The sequence below is a fragment of the Micropterus salmoides genome, unplaced genomic scaffold (genome assembly GCF_014851395.1).
Source record: "Micropterus salmoides isolate LMB-PRFRI ecotype aquatic unplaced genomic scaffold, ASM1485139v1 Ms_hic_scaffold_4, whole genome shotgun sequence".
NCBI classification, from domain to species: Eukaryota; Metazoa; Chordata; class Actinopteri; order Centrarchiformes; family Centrarchidae; genus Micropterus; species Micropterus salmoides.
In genome coordinates this window covers 31,665,081-31,683,969 of record NW_024043372.1, presented here as the reverse complement: position 1 = coordinate 31,683,969, position 18,889 = coordinate 31,665,081, and the positions used below count along the sequence as shown (strand labels likewise).

Here is an 18,889-nt window from a genome sequence, read left to right as displayed (position 1 = left end):
TTTCTCTGAGCACTCTTGGAAGGTGGACTCGATATGAATAAAAGCTAACAGCTTTAAAACAAAGCATTGGAATAAAGCACACAAACCTATTGTAAATGATTCAAAGCAGCCTAGAGAGACCAGATGAACACATTTCCTGGAGATTTCAAGATCTCAAGGGCAACGTGTGGCTCAATAAACAACTTTCGACACTCCCCTCAGTTAGGCACTGGGTTTTCACTGTAATCATCAACCAGGAGCGGACTGCTCCCAATGATATGACAATAAACTTCAAACAAAAGAGCGGTTTACAGATCAGCGTACAGAAAGAATCTTTCTATTTATGGTTTGTTATCTATTGGCTTTTCCAGTCTTTAAGGACAATGTTGTGAGTGACAACACAAGCCCGGTTGTTGTTTGTACTGTAAGCTCCATTCGAGCCTTACTGACCATGTGACACTGGTGAGGGCATTTGAGGGAGACAGAACACCTGAATTTAACCCACCACCATGAAACTCTAACATTCTCAAATGTAAACTATTAATTACCAGAATTAAGGCTTCAATATACAGACAGTGTATATTGTGGTTTTAACGACCTTGTACTTCATCGTATTTTTAAATATCCTATAACTACAATTACTTTAATATCCTCATTGTTGCTAACAGTTTTACTGGGAAAAGGTAGAACACTGTCCTTTTAAAATATATCCTAAGATGAGAAGATTATCTTTAGTAAGGGGAAAACACCTGATGCCCAGCCTGTTACTCTATCCCACCTGTGTGACCTTCACATGGCCACCAGTGACATTGTCATCCATCACGTGGTGCCAGAATGTTGGTAACACCTGCAGCTACGTCGTTGTGATTGATGTGATTGATAATGACGGATCTGCCAAGACAAGACCGGGACAGTGTTTGGAAAATGTGCGGAATAAAGATTAATATACAGTGACAGCGTGTGGCACGACGGCATGCCACACATTGCTTTTGGCCTTTGTAGCTAGCGTCCTGTTCAAAGTCCAAGACAAAACGAAATCCTTTATAAAATCATATCACTATTCCTCTAAATAAACCTTTATGTACAACTTTTATTTTATTACACTCAACAATGAGTTTATAACCTAAAACTGGTATCACTATATATATATATATATATATAACGTTACACGCACACACAGGTATTCCTTCTTACAGGGATTCTTACAGGGATTTCAGTTAATTAACTTTAAGTTTAAGTTATTACTGTGTCACTGTATTAAATTCATCAAGCTATAATGTTTCAGCTAACATTTCTTTAGTTGTTTTAGCTCGGTCATTTACGATGTAACGCATCGTGACAGGCCTCATTTTATAATAAATAGCTAAAACCTAAGTTATTATTGGGCAGTTAATAAAGTAACAGAAAACACGCAACTACCAATCCGCACTGCACTGACTAAATAAAGATACGGTATGAAAAGACGCCGTTGTGTCGCATCCCTGTTGAGAGGAGCGGCAATGAACTCAATTCAATTGAGCTGCAGTTCTTTTTAACTGACCGCTTCGCTCGCGCTCACTGAAGTACAAGCGTTGGTGTTTTAACGTGTGTTATAGTACTATAAGGTTTCGTTGTTGTTCTAACGACTGCCACCATTCCTCTTAACAAAAGATGAGCAATATAAGACAGCGGCGTGAACAGGTTGGGAAATCCAGAGCGAGCGGAGATAATCTCCTGAGGCATCGGGCACATCTGTAATGGAAACGTTAAATGGGATAAAAGCTAATGCGGAAACACGGATGTCAAGACTTACCTTATCGGTAAAATAAGTGTCCGGCGGGTTCCAGCCAATTCCTCTCCGACTAACCTTATATTGTTGAATATCAACAGTAATGTGAATGTTTAAGTATACAGTAGCGTTGCTGCGCTGCCGCTTCCTCTGCCTCAACTAGTATTTCGATGTGACTGTGGGCGGATCTACACGCTGCGTCGAAGACACCGCGCACGAGCCAATGGGAGGAGGCGGGACGCACCACAGACAGGAGGAGGGAGCAGGAAGTCTCACTCTGCTCATAAAGACGGGACTCCGAGGCACGGGGAAACAAAATGCGTAGGGCTCACACGGACTAATACTGTTAAAATGTATTTTAACTGCACCCGCAAACAAACGCCACGTTTTATGCTGGTTACCGTTTCCAACTTTATTTTTAGCTGTGAGCCAAAGCTGCTTCAGTGGGTACAACGGCGCATGACTGTGAGTAAACGCCCACTTGTGATGATAGAGAGGTGAGGTAATAGCATTTATTTAGTGATTTTTGTATAAAGGGAATTTCTGTCTTTTTAACATAGTCCATTTTTTGGTAAAAATCCAGCGCCCTCGAAACTAAGAGATCAACATGATGGCTTGACACTGTAAGTTCTTCGTGGGCATTATAGTATCATTTTGCCTTGCTCATCACATGATGCGGTCTCCAAATTTGGAGATTAACCGATTAGAATTCCCATCAATTTTCAATCCGATTATGTAACCGCACAAATCGGCTATGCAATAAAAAACACATCTAAACACATCAAAGTACGCACGCAATGTCGTTTTTTGACGTTCATACAGCTCCCCAAACTGCAGCTGCCCACTGCCACCAGTGCTGCTTTCATGTCATGAGCAGCTCCTCTGTAGAGTTGGACGCCAAATGCCTTGCTCATAGGCTCTATAGCTCTGGAAAAAAACTAGAGCCTCAATCTGATTGTGTAAGAGCACAAATCAGCTGTGAGGAAAACAGGTTACATCAAACTCTCCCTGAACTGCGAATGATGCAACCTTTAACTTCACTGGTAGTGCTACTGGCAGCTGGGTAAATAGGATGAGAACATGGGGATGAGGAGGACCACCCTTCTTCAAATACCAAGCATGTAAGAAACACAATGAGAGAACAGCCAAGAATGTGTCCTTAGTGATTAATAACAATGAGAGTTTATTTATGTACCAGCAAATCTGTTTGCATTGTTTTTGACATTTCCCTGCATCTAAGCCAGACACTTACAGTACAGAAGCATACAATATCTGAACTTGGAGAATGTTTTCAATAAAGAGGAGCACATTTTTGAATAACATATTTACAAACAACCAAAAATACTGCAAATAAACAGGTGAAATTAAACTGGAAAAAAGAAAAGAAATGTACAGGTCGTCTTAAGTAGGATCTGTCACTGACAAAGCACAAGATGCTAGGTTAAGAAAAGACAAGTCCACATTACAGTTTTCTGTGAATCATAGGTCAAGTGCTACAGCAACAACAATGCAAAGAGCAAATTGAAGTAAGGGATACGGTAACTGACAAACAAAGATTAAACTGATAAAACTGGTACACTGATGAGAGGACTGTCAGTAAAAGATTACAGTTGAAGACACAACAAAAGACAAAACAGAAATCACACCTCTTACGTCTCTAAAACTGAAAATAAGAAGCCTTTAATTCCAGACAAAAATAACTTCACAGTGTAGTATAAAATAAACCCTTGAGTAGGTCAGAAACAAAACAAATCATTTGTAGATACTGCTTGTACAGTGCCGTTACATATTGGATGTCTTCAAGTTACTTTCTGTCCACACTTACAGCAAAGAGTTTTAATGCAGTATGGCATGACAGGTAAAAACAATTACCATTTGAAAACATTGTTCGAAAAACGATAGCAAAGAGGCTGTGTAGGTTCAAGAACTCAATTGCAATTTCGAATATAAAGCTTCTGCATGTAAAGCACTGTGTACTGAGAGAGACAGGGCAACCTTAAGCAAAAGCTCAGACGAAAGGCATTCATAAGGTTTGGAGTTGCATGGGAACCTGGTCCTAAGGATTTTTTTCCTGCATTTACGAGGTTACTTCTTGTGTTTAATCCTGATTTGAGATGCTGACTTTCCATAAATGTTCATATAAATATTCATATATGACACTGGCTGGCAGGAGCATCGGATTCCACCACACACAACCTTATAAAAGGAAAAAACAGCAGCAGATGTCAGGTCAGAGACAACGTGCTGAACAATCTGAGTCTTGCACTTGCATTAGTATTGTTGTATTTGCAGCCAGAGAGCAGCGATCTCCCTCGGCTGCACAGTTCCTGCATGCTGTGTGGGGACTGAGGCTGCTGCTGTTCTCTGGCGCCCTCATGCGGAGCTGTACAGGGCGATCTGCTGCACCTTGCCCAGCTGTGTCAGCAACCGTTTCATGCGGTGTTTGAGCTGAGGCAGACGGGCCAGGGGTTCAGGGGGCTCCAGCTCTCCGGTGTAGTCCAGCCAGCTCTCCAGCACTGAGGAGGATGAGCAGAAGAAGAGGTGAGCACACAGTTAAACGTGATGGGTTTCTTTTACCCCACAGACTGTCCTGTTCTCAAGCACACACACTGCCAGTATGCTGGATCAGGCCAACCCAGGTATGATGCCCAACAGTTTCATCTCTGGGCTATTGCATAATTTCATGAATGATCAAAAGCAAATGTATTTACATTAAGGCTGCAACTAGTGATCTATAAAACATCAAAAAATGCTCATCACAATTTCCCAAAGTGACATCTGCCTTGTCGTCAAATAGCTTATTGTCCAACCAACAGTCTAAGACCCAAAGACTCTTCATTTAATATCATAAATGACAAAGAAAAGTAGCATTTCCCTACATTTAACTTGAGCCAGCCCATGTTTTGCTTGAAAAATGACTGAAAACGATAAATCATTACAGCTCTAGTTTACATTCACTGCTCAACACAGAGTAACACTTAACTTGCACATAGAAGCCAGCTCTCTGCATGTTTCTTAATCAGGAATGACAAACCTCGTTAAAGCTCTTTACACTTGCAATTCTCAGGTCTAGTGTAGGAATAATAACTTTCACTTTGCAGCTGTGTTTCACTGCCACCATAGTAATGGTAGGAAACACACCAAAGTAGGGATGCACCAAAATGAAAATTCTTGGCCAAAGCCAAAACCGAATATTATGAATAACTGAATAAGGTTTTTCTCATTTTTTCCTCATTATTTTGCCAATTTTTTTTTTACCGTTGCATAAAGTAAATAGTCAAAATGGGCTTTTTACTCTGCGTTTCCCAAAGGATTTGGAGAGACTATTGTGGGTGGATCAGAGGCCCGAGAGGCTCCGGTAAAGTTAATTACATGTGTCCATTTACTTTTAATGGACACATGTAATATGTTTTATACTTTCTGTGAAAATAATTTGATATATCATGTTGTATGTGGTTCTCGTATCGCGTAACATGAAGACTTCATAGCCTCTCCAAGTACGACACTCATACTGCAACACTTGTCAGTTTCTGTCTTTACAGAGACAGGATAAAGTCGCTAGTGGATTTACCATAAAGGCTTGAATGTGTGTACACTCCAAATTTAAATGCGGCTAGCTTAATTGCCTTCTCACAAACCAGTGACAGAAACACTCAAAGCGGTTCAGACCGTTTGTTCCCTTTTCTACAAGTTAATGTTGTGTGAGCTCAACTGGTCAAACATTTCAGAACTGACTTAGTTGGATAGATATATTTCAAATCATGTTACAGTTAATCTTAACATGAAACAGTTGGCTAAGCTAACTTTAAAAACTGATGGCCTATTGATAGAAGCAGGTGTCATCTTCACCGTTTTCAAAATCTAATCTTATGATCATTTTGAGCAAAAACCTTTGAAAGTTTCTGATGAGACGAAATTTAGTTGCTAGTAGGTAAAGGCCACCGCAGGTCTTACCGTCAAGCTCCCTCTCAATGAAGTCCATCCTGTGTGATACCTCGTCCTGGACTGCATCTATGTGATCCAGCAGGTTGATCTGCCTCTGTTGATGCTGCCTGCTGTTATCTGCGGCCTCCCCAGGATCTCTTCCACTCTCTTCCCTCGTCTCAGCCTGGGACCAAGAGCCACCAATTGAAGCCTAAAGACATTCAGGTGAAATCATCAGACAAGATTTTCATTACAGCCAGGTTTAGACCTCATTCTACAAAAAAGCTTTCTGCCAAATCAATTCACACAGTATTCATGCACACAAGAGATAAACAACCAAAAGGCAAAGACACGCACTCCTGTCTACATCAGTGGAGCTACGGTGGAGCAGGTGAACAATTTCAGGTTCCTGGGAATCAGCATCACAGAGAACCTGACATGGTCATCTCACATCGCCACGGTGGTAAAGAAAGCTCAGAAATGGCTGCATTTCTGGAGGAGATTAAGATGGCCAAATTCCTGTGCAGCGTTCTGGTTAACATTTACAGGGGAGAAACAGAAAGCATCCTGACTGAAAACTAGGGCTTCAGCTAACGATTTTAGTACTCAAAGCTTCTACAGTTTATTTAATCGATGCATCAACACTTTTGCTTGGCGGCGGCCGACCCGGTAACGGGATCAGTTGTGAGTTGATAGATATTTATTAGTCCTTTTGGAAATTCATAGTGTTGCTTACAGCAAACATCAGACCAACAACCACACAACTGCTTTACCAACACAAACATCACCTGAGTACAAGTTATACTAAAGTTCAGAATCCCAGACACCCAGTTAACTCCGGACTGTGACGTTAAAACCCAAAGTCACGGCCCAACCAGGTGGAGAACAACAGATGCCCGTGTGCACATTTTCAGCTGAGGATTGCGGCTTACTTTGGCTAGCCTTCAACTCAACAATCAATCATGATTTCAGTTAAATGCTAAAGTTGCTGTTACCTTGTCGGTGCTTTTTAGTAATGTAATTAATCAAATCGCTGAATTGTTTCAGCCCTACTGGAAACATCACAAACTGGCATGGATGTGCACGGCCCAGGACAGGAGGGCTCTGTAGCAGGTGATTACAACTGCTCAGCAGATCATTGGTACCCATCTACCGAGCAGCAGTGATATCGGTGTTGTGAAGTACGCAGAGCCCAAAGAAAACACAGTAAAAGACAGTACCCACCCAGCCACAGCCTGTTCACCCTGCTGCTGTCTGGCAAGAGATACAGAAGTATCTGCTGTCATACAACCAATCTTCAGAGCAGCTTCTTCCCCCAGGCTGTAAGACTTCTCCATTCACCATCAGCACTCCACCATTTAAAATAGCTTTATGTCTATTACTTATTTATTCACCCATTAATTCGCCCCTATTTATTAAAGTTTTGTTTCTGTTTTTGTGAGCAAAATAAAGGGAACTACAACTTCTTGTTATACAACCCTGTGTTGTAAAATGATAAATAAATCTACCTTAAAAAAAAAAAAAAGGAGATAGTTACAGGATAATGGTCAGACAAAAACGGAGCCAAATCCAGAAATCTCTTGAGCAACTTAGAAGTAATGTCGCCATGACAACTTAAACATTTAAAATGTTCTGGTGTCCACTCTATAATCGAGGGGGGGGGGGGGGGGGGGGAGTCATTAATGAGTCCAAGGGAAAATATGGCTAAAAAAAACCAGCAAAGAAAACAGCAGGGGGGAGTTAGGAAGTTGAGCTTTGTAACACTTTGATAATTTCACTCAGAATCTTGTTTAATTCAAGATCAATTCTGCAGCTGATGCAGTACAGCCTGCATTCTGAAAATCATCTTCTCCACAGCAAATGATACTGAGGTCACGGATACTGGAGACATTTTGTGCTACTTGAGTGAGCAAACGGACAGGTCAACTTTATGAAGAAATCATATTTTCTCTATGTAGTACGTCCTGATAATTATCCTGAAAATTCCTGTGTTCATTTTGAAAAACATACAGTCCACTTTCAAATGTCATTTTACAGAAGGGAAAAATATTTCTGGACTGGTGTGACTGGTTATGCTCATTTCACTACTCCACAGTGACAACTCGGGCTGCATTTTAAACATCCTTATCTGCTATGGAATAAAGCCTAACCTTGTTAATGGTTCCTGTTGATTTGGGCTTGTCTGTCTCCAGCAGGCTTCCGTAGCGCTGCTCCCGTTCCAACAGTTCCTCTGTGCTTCTCATGCTGTCCTCCAGCTCTGAGCCCTGTCGGGTCTCCACCACCAGCCTCTGTTCCACCGCCGGGTAATAAGCCCGAGGTTTCTGGTAGCAATGTTCACTGGTAATGTATGAGTCCTGGAAGGACGGGAAGGGGGAGGAAGAGCAGGACGAGGAGGAGGTGGCAGCTGTAGCTGCCCGGCTCAGCTTCTCCAGAGCATTGGACATTAAAATCTCACCTCGGCTCATGTCCTCATCGGGAGTGACGGGAGATGGAGCTGCATCACTGCCACGACACGAGACTGAACCGGTCCGTGACCTCTCCAAATGCTTCCAAGGCTGCCGCCACAGCTGCAAGTCAGGATGAGTATTGCTCCTGAAGAGAAAAAGAGAAAATCTAATTAAAACACAGCTGTGTTGGTTTATTAAAATCACCCTGGACGACAATAGCCAATCTCTGTCATGATCCACATTTAATTTGACATCATCAGGAAAACTCTCAAGTCTCTGCATGCAATTTCTCTGTACTCACTGTAGAACGCTCATCTTGAGCTGCAGTCCGTTAAGGACCTCTACCACGTGGTGCACATCTCCCAGCAGCTGGTGGGTGGTGGTGATCTTTTTGGCGTTTTGGTGAGAGTAGTTCTCTTCCAGGAAGGAGAGGCCGTACATGTGACCGTTGCTCAACCATTCACGATCATACCAGTAGCGCAGACTCTGCCGCTGACCTGGGAATGATGAACAAATTGCAATAAAATTTTATCAAATGCAATGAGTTGTTCAGGAATTCTTTACAAAAAAAGGTTTTGTTAGTGCAGCTAGGTGATCAAAAGTCTCTCTTTAAGAGCTAAGTGTGCTTGCTGTTGTCGTTGGTTAATTGGGGTGTGACACTTTTTGACAGCAGGAAACCGCTTTAATTCAATTCTTTGCTTTATAAGCAGTGTGTGTCACTTGCTCTGATCATGCATCCTCCACCTTGGTAGAGATGTAGCTCTGTTTCTTAAAACAGTTTTCTGTAGCTAAAAACAGCTTCTGTACAATTATTACGTTATTTATTTCCACACACTTGCAAGGCCCTAAGGACTATCTCATTTGCTGAAAAACAATGGCCTGAGTCGTTCAGGCCAGGGGACAATCCTTACAGCTCCCTTTTTATTTAAATCAATAAGGCAAAAGTAAATATGCAGCACAAACATTTTGTGGTTTCACTGTTTTGATATTGAGGGGCTCAACTTTGGGGTTTAACTGAATAATAATCAATGGCTCTTCTATTCGTTCTCATCACTACCTGTAACTGGAAGTATATTCTGTGCTGTGCTTGCCACACTGGGACCCAGTTTACTTTTTCATGTGGTAAACACTGTTCTCCTTTAGTAGGAAACAGGACAACGTTTTGATTATTGGAAACACAGAATCTGGGGCAAAACTGTGCAAACCAGGTAATTCTTTTACATAGGAAGTAACCTTTAGAATCACAATATAAAACATACAGCACTATAATTACATAATGTACTGTAATGGTTATTTAAAAATATACTTTTACATAAAATCACAATTTACTGTTTATTTTACCTAGTGTCATTTTTCTAATTGTCCACTAGATGGCAGATAATACTTTGCCAAATTAAAGAGTCTGCAATGCTAACATAAGTGCTTTGATGTCAACAAATCTAAATGATGACAGTGTGTAATTTATAGTTAAATTACACACTCACCTGGTGGGTCTCTGCAGATGTAGCAGGTGTATCTGTCTGGAACATTGTCTTCCAGCAGGCCCATGCAGGTGCCGTGTTGCCAGCACAAACAATCTTCACACTGAGGGAAGGGCAAGTATGTTTTATGTAAATGCGACTTGGAGATTTATTAAAAAATAAATAAATAAATAAATAAATAATAAGAAGAGCTTGCAATGCCTTAAAAACTAGCTTTAAGTGGTGACAAAAGACAACCATCTCACCTGAATCATGAAGTCATTTTCTTCCTCCACCTCACAGATACATCGCACGATCTCTTGGTCACTTGTGTCCACAGCGCCGGAGTCCACACTCAGGGGAGGAGTGGTGACGTCCAAATCCACCCCAAAGTCCTCGTCGCTCCATCCACAGCTGTCAGTGGACCAGTCACTGATGCTATCCTCATCTACAGTAACATGGGGCAAAAACTAAACTTGTTTTTTGTGGGAATAACAACTGTAGCTCATTTAATATTCTTTAACAACAATGTTTTTTTTGCAACTTGTGATTTTAAATTAATATTTGCAGATTACATGATGAAGCAAGCCGTAGCAGCAAAGAACAGCTCAGGATTCAATCAACCAAGCTATAAAAAAAGAAAAGATTTTACCTGTGACAGCAGCCCATTTAATTCTCATCATTGTGTGTTATGAGCAACAACATTTGGACACAAATTACTAGGTGTGATGCACTTCAAACTAAAACAACAGCAAGATGGATTGAATCCAGAGGGAACTGAAGAATGGAGGGAAGAGGAAGCAATGTACGGTCACACACAAACTAATACACACGCACACACCATCAGAGATACCCACCATCCACATATATCTGCTCTGAGTAGCTGAATCCGGGCCTGCTGGAGTAGGCCTCAGGCTTGTGATTGTGTGAGGGGGGGGATTTGAGTTGCAAATTCAATTTGGACTCAAGACCCAATACTGAGATGTCAATATTCTCCTCACTACCTGTGTAGTCTGTTAATACAGGGAATGGGGGGGGGGGGGGAGCAGACGTAGAACAAAATGTCAACTTTGAAAATGCTAAACAAACGTCCATCAGGAGGAGACAAACTGGCACAACAAACATGGACAAATAATAGACTTAGGAACAGTCAGGGACAATCAAGTTGATAAAATCCTTACTGGCCCGTGTTTTAGGACTTTTAATAGTAAGAAATAACCAGTGAGGAAGGGACACCATACTTCTGTGTTCATGCCAAACATACTGTACATACATGTGAATGCCAACAAGGAATAGAGAGAACAGAATTGGATTTGTGTTTTGGATTAGTCAAAATCAGAGGTACAATATCATCTGGCTTTAATACACCAGTACTGTCAGAGATGTCATGTACGAGAGGAAATGCAAGCTATGATGCAAAAGAAATGAGTTTGAGCTTTTTGATAGGCATAATGGTGACAGATCAGCGGCAGATGAGACACTTCTCCCACACACAAAGGCTCAGCCACCACACCAGGAGGAGTGAATGTAGGAGTGAACTTTATGCTGTGCAGGCTAGGCGTTTCCACGATGTCACTGTGAGTGCACATGCAGAGCAGCAGTTATGTGAGGAGGCCCGGTGCGCCAGCGACCCCTTCTTACCAGACTTGGCCTTCTTTTTCTTCTTCTTCTTCTTTAGTTTAATGCGGAGGAAGTCCTTCTGTTTCGGTTTCTCTTTCAGTTTGTCTTTTACTGACCCTGGGGACCGTTAAGTGGTAAGAGTTAAGCATCGTCTGTGCACAGATAACACGGCAGATAACTATTCTAGAAGCTAAAATGTACTGTAAGAAGAGAGCAGTGACGAGCAGGACTCTGTCACTTTCCTACTTAATGAACAACACATTTGTACTGCATGATACTGACCAATGTCAAAGCCACTCTTGTCTGAGTCCTTGTCCTGTTGTTGGCATCCATTCCTGTCCAGCTGGTTCTCTTTACTCTTCTCCCTCAGCAGTGTCCTCTGCTGAAGGCCCTGGGTGTTGACTACAGGCGGGGCTGATGTGCGTCTGCCTGCAGTCTTCACCTCACCACGGGGAGCTGCAGCAGCTCCAACAGAGTCTGAGAAAAATCACAGAAAAGGGTAAATGTAAGCTGGAAGCCCTGATATTTAAGCAAGGCTGGATGTGCAATATTTACAATTCAGCCCCGTTTTGGAAATGTATGATTAGTAATAAAGCATGTTATGGTTCAGCGTTCTTGATTTTGTTGTTGCATATACGCATTGTATAAACAGTAGTTTATCCAGCTTCCAATAAGACTCTTTTTCTGCCTGACAGAGATGAATCTACAGAGGAACTTACGCATAGAGGCAGAGATGGTGCGCCTTCTTTTTGGGCCGTCCAAACCGGTGGTAGTAACCTGTTTCTCAGAGGCCCTGGTCTGGACGCTCCTGGTGGGGCTGCCCTCTCCCTCCAGAGGCTGCTCCTCGCCATGATAATATTTCATATGGTAGTGCAGCAGCTTGGCCTTTCGGAATGACTTTGTACAGCCAGGAGCGCTGCACTTAAACGGATTGTGGTCGAGGTTGATGGACAAGACGGGGGGCGGTTGGTTCTTGATAACTCGGTACACTAAAACAAGGAACATAAGTCACGCGTGTATAGTACAAAGTACATCAAAGAATGCAAACAATGAGTGTATTTGTTTGATATGTTAGGGAGTACTTGAACTCACATGGTTCTCTGCTGAATCTGTTGGGGTTGTGGAAACCCTGCTTCCTTACCGCTATCAGACATAAAACAAAGACATTCATTTATTCACGTCTTGAAAATTAGTCCCGATGCTATGTGATATTTCACTTTGACAAGTCTGCCAATTTACGCAATTAACACATACGTTTCACAGGCTGGGGAGGCGGCACATCTGCCACAGGCTGAGAGCTTTCTGATTGGACGTTTGGCTTCTGCTCCGCATCTCCATTTGATTCTGTGGTTGTCATAGTGACAGACACCTGCTCCGTCGGTGCCGATGTCTGAGTGGGCAGCTCTGTGTATGGCTTGGGCAACTCTGTGTATGGCTTTGTTCCACTGCGTTCTGAGTCCACCTCCTCCTTCTTTACCTCTCCATTTAAGTGACTTCTTTCTTCGTTTTGCTCATCGTCTTCTTCTACCTTCACCCCATTTGTGAGTCCGGTCCCCTTTTCCACATCCCTGGGCTTGTTTTGGTCTGCTTGCTCAGATATTTCCTCTTCCTGTTTGATAGAGGGTGCGGCCTCCACCTCACCGTTTGTTTTCTTGTTCTTCTCGTTTACCATCCCTTCTTCCCGCTCCTCGTCCTCACTGTTACTGTCCTCCTCCTGGTCAGAGGTGCTGCGCCTGGCTCGCTTGTTCTTAGGGCCGCCGTTCTCCTGAGGCCTCCTGTCTCTGCGGTTCGGGACCCTCCTAACCATGTTCCTTTCAGTGGACCGAGACTTCCCTCCACCAACACCACCTCTCTATTTGTCAGCAGGACAAAGAGGAAGATTGTGAAAGAAGAGCAGAAAATGGCGCTCAAAACATGATTGATGGAGGACAAAGAATACATAGAGACAGCGTCAAATATGTACACAAGATTGACTATGGATATTTATGCTGACTAATTACATTTACCTCTTTAATAAAAGGCTTCACGTGTATTCCCTTCACTGTCTGGATAACGCCATCATAGAACTTCACAATGTAGGATGCTGGGGGGAATAAAGGAGAACCATGTTTTACATCAGTGCCAGCTGCTAGTCATGAAGCCGATTGCAAACTAGTTTTGAAGTAGCTAAACTTCAACTTCTTCAACGTACTTTTTGTTAATGGCACAAGATATACCCTGTGCATCAGATCTATCAGTTTCTCTTTGCTGTGCCAGTGAGAGTAAAAGTCATTTAGCTATTTTTGATCACCATACCACAGTTTCCTTTTAGAAAACAGAAGTGACACTTTTAGACAACACTTTAGGTAGAGTTCTACTCAAAACCTGTACAAAATAGAAAATGTTTAACAACTGAGGTTATTGATACCCACCATCTTTATTGACTGAAATGACCTTAGCGGGGTAGAAACGGCAGTCAGACCAGCTGGCCAGGACCTTGTCATTCACATGAAAGCCCTGGAGGAAGGACAGAGACATTTGATCTAGGACATACTGTAGGCACCTGATAGCGTTTAACAGCTTCACCTCCTAACAGAATTCTAAGCAAGATTTTTCCTGCATAGAGAATTACATGGCGGCCATCAAATTTGGTTCTGCTGCAAGTGTCTAAAATGACGTCACTTGTAAAATATCCAAGCACTGACCAGGTGATGCAGCAGTGAACACACAGTGTGCAGATATTGGTTTTGGTTGTTTGACAGGCTGCATCACAATGAAAAATACAGACAAAAGACGAGTTCTGTGTCTTTTAGACAACTTTATAAAACATACTGCTGATGGAGAAAGTGGAGTAGACGGGCGAGGGGGGAGACAGAGAGAAGCGGGGCAAGCCGGTGTGTTTAACTAAGGTGTAGGCCTCGTGTGTGTCTGAGAGTAGGGAGAAGAGAATTAAAATTTATGACAAAAATAATGTTCGTGGTGACTAAAACCTACTTTCACAAGGCAGTATTATGTGAAAAATTTTGATTCCCCCCCCCCCCCCCCCCGAGGTTTACAATTACGATGCCTGCTCAACTATCGACCATCTGTTAGCCATCCAGCCATGGACGATGGCATCGTCTATCGGCCCAACTCTACCCACTACAGAGAATTGCAGATGAATATTTCCTATCTAGGAATTCACATCAGCCACAGAGAGAACTATAAATGAAAACAATAGCTTATGTTAGATTTGAATTGATTTGAAACAACCTGCTGCTTTTTAATTGTAAATGAACACACAAGTCACCCAGTTGAAGGCGCGGCCCACATGCACATGTGTGCATGTGATCAGGATGGTACTACCTCCGCCTCATTTTGAACCAAGAAAAACCCTGACCTTTATTAAAAAGAAATACAGTGTGGAACAAAGGCAAGATGAACACAACATAACCCCGGACATGGAGCAAAACTTCTAATTTCTCTATCCAACACAGCTCAAAGCAAGCACGAACGGCGTTGTTAGCTTACAGGCACTGGAGCGTCGTCCTGCAGGCCCTGCCGCCTCAGCTGAACTCTCTCTACTGGTCTCAGGTAGGGACTTGTCCAGTCAAACCACTCGTCGTAACGGTGGCTCCACTGGCGGTAATGGATGAGTACTTTTTCACCTTCGTAGTCAATCTTCTCTATGTTGGCAGCATACCTAAATGATAAAAAGAAAGTAATAATGCGTGACTGGGGAGGGAGATGTTGAAATTCCTTATCCTTTATCCCAAACATATAATGAGGGAGGCAAATCAGTAGAAATGACCAGAAAACTAGGAAAAAGTCAAACATAAAAGAAACACAATGAATCATGAGGCACTGCTTAACTTAAGAGGCCGGTGTGCTGGGAGCTAGGGTATTAACATGCTACTGTAATGTGATTACTTTTCCATCCATTCATCCATCGTCAACCGCTTATCCTGCATACAGGGTCGCGGGGGGGCTGGAGCCAATCCCAGCTGACATCGGTCGCAAGGCGGGGTTCACCCTGGACAGGTCGCCAGTGTGATTACTTTTATCATTTACAAATTCATTACTACATTAAAGTTACAACCTCCAGTAACACTTTCATTCCCAACATTTAAGGAGGTGAGTTTATTTGTCAGGTTCATTTTTTTAATCTATATCTATCTTTAATTATATCGTAACAATTAAAATGACGGTCAGATTCTTTTTACTGTCCTTCATTATCACTCCAGATCAAATGTTGCTTGAGAGCACACACCAGCTCTTGCTGAGAGGCAAAGGAGAAATGACAGCTCTGAGAGGTTTTCCTCTCTCTTTTAATGTTTGATAAACATACAGAATAGCAAACCCAGGCCCCAGAAAGGAGAATGAGAATCTATGAGAGAGAGTGAGGGAAGAGAACAGCTACAGGGATGGAGAGGAATGAGCGAGGCCATGACTCACCAGTTTTTGAGGCTGTCTCTGGCCTCAAGCTGAGCTCCCACCTCAAATGTTATGCCTCTTCTGTTAGGGGGCGTCTTACTCATACTGCCCACATCAAGGCTCCCTTCCTGTACACACACACACACACACACACACACAAACCGATAAACATACCAATCAAGACTACACCCGTATGACCTTGAGTACATTGTGTCTAGCAAAGAACAAAATACGTGAAAAACATGTGATTATCAAGGATTTCACAGACAATCTTGCAGTCAGCCTCGTCTCTCTCAGGACATCACTAATAATTATTTTACCAGAAGACTGTGGCAAATCACAGCTCTGCACAGCAGGAGCAATGTTGGTGTTAAAACCAAGTAAGCCACTCCCACTATAGCCAGCAGAACAATAATGCAGTCCAGACTGGCAAAGGACATACACAAGCTGCAGATTAGACATGTTGTATTATAGCGCAACACAGTGTAAAGCGAGGGAAAACTGACATATTACGGTGAGCCATGCCCCTGGAATGGTGGTGAAATGTGTAACTAATACCAGATGTTCAGTGATCACTAGTTGAGAGAACAGCAATGTCTAGAGAGCACACATGTCCCCCGTGAGGATCAATATCATGAGCAATATTTAATTTCAGTATTATTGTATTCCCCACCAAGAAGGGAAAACGAGAGGAGGTGCATGAATGACTAAGATGACTTGTTCATAGCTTTCACCTCCTACTGTAAGCACACACCGGTAACGTTACAGTGGGCAGGCAATTATGCAATCATGCACCAAGCTAAAACTCGCCTGATTTAAACAGCAGTCCTTGTCAATGCGGTCTCATCAAATACAGACACGCAGCCTACTGTTCATTTTCAGCCCCTGAGCTTTAAGTGTTTGGTAGAGAAGCATAATCTTTGTGTCTACCATAGAAAACATAAATTCCCTCCCGATAACAGCGCCTCCTTTATCTGGCACACAGAACACAGGACAGGCTGAGATGTCGCCGCCATTTATCAAGCGCTAAATCATTTACATTACATATAACGTTATAAAAACGTCTTACTTTTGTCCAGGTTATAGCAGAATCGGTTCGCCATAGCGGAGACAGCCTGCAGTTTGTGGCTTTCAGCGCAATCTACAAACCGGATATCTTCACACTGCTCGGCCCACGTGTTTTCTGGTCAGCCGACCTCACGCATAGACACAATAGGAGACAATGGGAAAGGCCCTTTTGATTGCCCGTCTGTTGCAGGCGGATACCTAGCACGATACTAAAGAGCGATCAATATCGTGTTCAGTAAAATGCAACATTTTAAAATTAAATTGGGTGTTTCATGCCCTGCACAGAGAGCACAGACTGACGACAGCGACACAGATCCGGAGCTGGTGATGCCACAAACATGAGTCAGGAAAAGGGTTACGGATTTCAGTTTAAATGTGGTGTTGCAAGAAAAAAATATCCTGCAACATTTAATTTCATCTCGTGTTGATATTTTACTGTAGTAATCGGAATTAACAGCACTCCACGCCCTTCAAGTTCACACTGAGTTCAGAAAAAAAAAAAAAAAAAGACGTTTCCCCATGTTCTTCCAGGTATCCCGTTGTTTAACACTTCCACTAATGTTGTTTGCACTTTGTTGTCCGCTCTTTTATAACCAGAAACCGTTGTTACGTCACCGCTTTAGTGAAATATAACTGGCCGAAAGACTCTGTGACTGCGGGATACTGGCATCTGATTAGCTGTGCAGCTGTCACTCAAAGAGCTCGTCGGGGCCTCGCGCTAGGCCTACTTCGTATACTTCTCCTGCTGTGAGCGAGCGGCGTGATAATGCAAATCATTAAACTTCCACAACTGACAAACCACGGCGCCCCTTAAAAGCACCTAGTGAAAAAGCATACGAGGAACAAGGAACACACAGGTAATTACACAACTACGACAACGAAATGTACAAACATTACATTTTATTACCTACTTCGTCACGTTTGTTTTGAACTCAAAAAGCCGACATGCGGCACCACACCATCTACACTGCTGATATAATTCCAGCAAACGGGCCTCGTTTAAGGCATTTTAAACTCTGGACCCAAGGGGAGATGCGATGTGGACTTCGTACCTGGTCTCCGGTCACTCTTTGTCCGGTTGGATGTCAAATGTGCGGTGTAATCCCCTTAAAGTGCAGGTACCGCCGCCTCCGCCTGTCTGGTTCAGATCACGCAGCTGAATTTCCCCCAGTTGCATTCACCACCGGCGCGGGCTGTGTGGCGCTACAATGCGCATGCGCGTACAACCGACCCGAACCCTCCTCATTTGACATCATTTGATGCCTGAAATGTGTCGCTTTTAACATGTTTATGTATTTTCATAAATACATTTTAAATGGACCTGAATGAACAAGATTTCGCCACATGGCATATAACCAGTTTATATTCTCAACGGTGGCATTAATCAAATACAGGTCAACATTACAACTTTTGTGACTTTTGCATATGAATTCATTTGGATCCAGTGAGTTGTTATTCACACCTATCTACAGATCACTGGGCGCATAGCTCCAGCCACCGTTCATTCAAAACAACTGCTGCTTGTTTACAGGAGTGGAGGCTAATCTAAACTCAGTCAATGTACAAGTTGTGCGTTTCATCGAAACATAATTGGCTTTATGTGATACATTTCTAACATTACCTACACTAGTGTTCTATCACTATTTTAATACATTCATTGATTCTAATGTTTTTGCAATCTTTTCATCAGGAAGAGTCAAATTTCTTAGTTAAATAAAAAGTACCAATAGGCCTACCACAATGGAAAAGTCCTCATTTCATCACTTATCTTAATGTTGACTGTAAACAAGATTCAATTGGAGCTGAGTGGATCTACTGCCTACAATTACAGTACTGATGGAGTAGAAAGTATGTTTAACTTGGGTGTCATGATTGATGACCAGCTGTCCTTTTCAGACCATGTTGCTACTGTCTCTCCATCATGCCGCTTTGCTCTATACAACATAAGGAAAATCAGGCCCTACCTCACTCAGTACGCCACCCAGCTTCTGGTACAGGCCATGGTTATCTCTCGCATCGACTATTGCAATGCCCTCCTAGCAGGTCTTCCAGCAATGTGCGGTGAAACCCTTACAAATGGTTCAGAACGCAGCAGCACGTCTGGTTTTTGATCAGCCCAAAAGGACTCATGTCACTCCATTACTCAGTGACCTCCACTGGCTCCCCGTGGCCTCCAGAATCAAATTCAAGTCACTAATGCTTGCATACAGAGTGACTACTGGGTCTGCACC

The 18,889-nt window shown here is 42.7% G+C and overlaps 2 protein-coding genes across 5 annotated transcripts in view; both read right to left on the bottom strand.

The window, feature by feature from the left end:
• Nucleotides 1–1,928, bottom strand: part of ndrg3a (ndrg family member 3a) — a 32,315-nt gene extending 30,387 nt beyond the window's left edge. For both annotated transcript variants that reach the window (XM_038695595.1, XM_038695596.1), the window contains exon 1: nucleotides 1,772–1,928. The gene's annotated coding sequence lies outside the window, so the exon portion shown is untranslated. The remainder of the gene's footprint in view (nucleotides 1–1,771) is intronic.
• A 973-nt stretch (nucleotides 1,929–2,901) lies between these two features.
• Nucleotides 2,902–17,862, bottom strand: phf20a (PHD finger protein 20, a). Of its 3 annotated transcripts, none has more exons than XM_038695593.1 (17): nucleotides 17,711–17,862; nucleotides 15,612–15,718; nucleotides 14,688–14,859; nucleotides 13,610–13,694; nucleotides 13,205–13,281; nucleotides 12,453–13,050; nucleotides 12,291–12,341; nucleotides 11,918–12,187; nucleotides 11,481–11,675; nucleotides 11,220–11,315; nucleotides 10,436–10,591; nucleotides 9,845–10,026; nucleotides 9,603–9,702; nucleotides 8,420–8,615; nucleotides 7,822–8,263; nucleotides 5,702–5,882; nucleotides 2,902–4,263 (listed from the first exon to the last, which is right to left on the bottom strand). In XM_038695593.1, exons 2-17 carry the CDS (start codon nucleotides 15,692–15,694, stop codon nucleotides 4,121–4,123), a joined length of 3,027 nt encoding a protein of 1,008 aa, XP_038551521.1. In that variant the 5' UTR covers nucleotides 15,695–15,718; nucleotides 17,711–17,862; the 3' UTR covers nucleotides 2,902–4,120. The 3 variants fall into 3 exon arrangements, with proteins under 3 accessions (XP_038551521.1, XP_038551520.1, XP_038551522.1); XM_038695592.1 differs by lacking the exon at nucleotides 17,711–17,862 and adding an exon at nucleotides 16,660–17,167; XM_038695594.1 differs by lacking the exons at nucleotides 10,436–10,591; nucleotides 17,711–17,862 and adding an exon at nucleotides 16,660–17,167.
• Between the last annotated feature and the right edge of the window lie 1,027 nt (nucleotides 17,863–18,889).

Coding starts and splice junctions, on each gene's coding strand:
- phf20a (XM_038695593.1), bottom strand. CDS start 15,694: ATGAGTAAGACGCCCCCTAACAGAAGAGGCATAACATTTGAGGTGGGA. Junction 14,860..15,611: donor AGAGACAGCCTCAAAAACTG/GTGAGTCATGGC, acceptor TTTATCATTTAG/GTATGCTGCCAACATAGAGA. Junction 13,282..13,609: donor CATTTCAGTCAATAAAGATG/GTGGGTATCAAT, acceptor TATTCCCCCCAG/CATCCTACATTGTGAAGTTC.